A 1,442-nucleotide genomic window follows, 5' to 3' on the forward strand; every position below is an offset into this window, starting at 1 on the left:
TGGTGAAAATTTCATGTCATTAGCACCTCTAGTAATATATTTACTGAGAAAAATGGTGACGTGTTCAATACTTATTTTACCCGCTGTATGTAAACAGTTCAATAACATAATCGCTTATATTCTTTACAAACATCCCATCTATGTTAACTCAATCTTTTTATCTTTTATCTGGAAAATTCTTCACAATCCTTTCACCAAGAAAGATGCTGTTGAAACAACCCCTGACTGTACGACCCATTATTATCTACTTTTGGTATTTTTGATGCAAGACTTGGGCTAACCTTCACATAGTTTAATTTTTCCAGTCATTTAGATTTTGTGGATGTATACACAGTAGTTGGAAGTRTAGTAAAGGTTGCAAACCTTCAACTTATTGTCTCTCTGTTTCTCATCAAGAGTTCAGTTTTAAACTACCTCCTACTTTTGTCTGGGTGCTCTGTGAATTAAAGTGCCAGCTGAATAAAGAGCATTTGTGTGTTTTCAGGTATACAAATGCTCACCGTCCAGCCGGACACCAAGCCAAAAGGCTGTGCCGGCTGCAACCGGAAGATCAAGGACCGCTACCTGCTGAAGGCTCTGGATAAGTACTGGCATGAGGACTGCCTGAAGTGCGCCTGCTGCGAGTGCAGGCTGGGTGAAGTGGGCTCCACTCTCTACACCAAAGCCAACCTCATCCTGTGTCGGAGAGACTACCTCCGGTAAGAGAGCAGCTTCAGCATCTCACACTGAAAACATTTGACTCTTTGTGTGRACACAGTCTTATCTGCTGGAGACATGATTCAGTGGCAGCTGCTTCATTAACACATCAGTTATGAGTTTTAYCACAGTGATGCTGAATAAAATGAAATTTTTTTCACTTTATTCATTTATTGACCTTTTCTGTTATTTCTGTCTGTACCATGTATACAATGACAATGAAGAGATGATTTGTTTTTCTAATGAAGGCATTGAATTCAGTACGAACATGACATTTCTACCATTTTTTTTGTTTTGACATTACATCTGCTATAATCTGCTGTTGTAGATGTAAATGACATTCAGTCAATCAGTTCACATAAACACAATCATTCTGGGATCAAACGATCAACAAACTAAGTGTCTAAGACCAGAAATACAATAAGATCTTAGTAGTAAACTACATTTATTACAGGTCTGTGTCTCCCTATCATTTCAGGCTGAAACCAGAATATTCTAATTATAAATATAATAAATATATGCATAATGTAAAAATAAACCAGTACTCTAACAAATAAAACATTCTGCTAAAGTAAAAAAGATTACAAAAACACTGGTAAAGCACAAATATTTCATATTTATTAGTGAATCTACCAGGAGCAGGTCGACACAGACCGAGTTCCAAGCAGGAGAAGAGTGACAGAGACCACCAAGACACCTGAGACCACTCTGAATGAGTTACAATCAGGAGATCAGATGGGAGAGAT

General features: G+C 37.7%; 1 protein-coding gene across 1 annotated transcript in view; it reads left to right on the forward strand.

Annotated features, from left to right (window-relative positions):
- The window catches only part of LOC106534126 (LIM domain only protein 3), a gene marked incomplete at its 3' end in the record, with an annotated part of 11,788 nt that extends 11,090 nt beyond the window's left edge, over positions 1-698 (forward strand). The window contains 1 exon segment of the mRNA XM_014030648.1: positions 485-698. Within this exon segment, the coding sequence (XP_013886102.1) occupies positions 485-698 (214 nt within the window).
- Positions 699-1,442: the final 744 nt, after the last annotated feature.

Source organism: Austrofundulus limnaeus, unplaced genomic scaffold (genome assembly GCF_001266775.1).
Source record: "Austrofundulus limnaeus strain Quisiro unplaced genomic scaffold, Austrofundulus_limnaeus-1.0 Scaffold1095, whole genome shotgun sequence".
Lineage (NCBI taxonomy): Eukaryota > Metazoa > Chordata > Actinopteri > Cyprinodontiformes > Rivulidae > Austrofundulus > Austrofundulus limnaeus.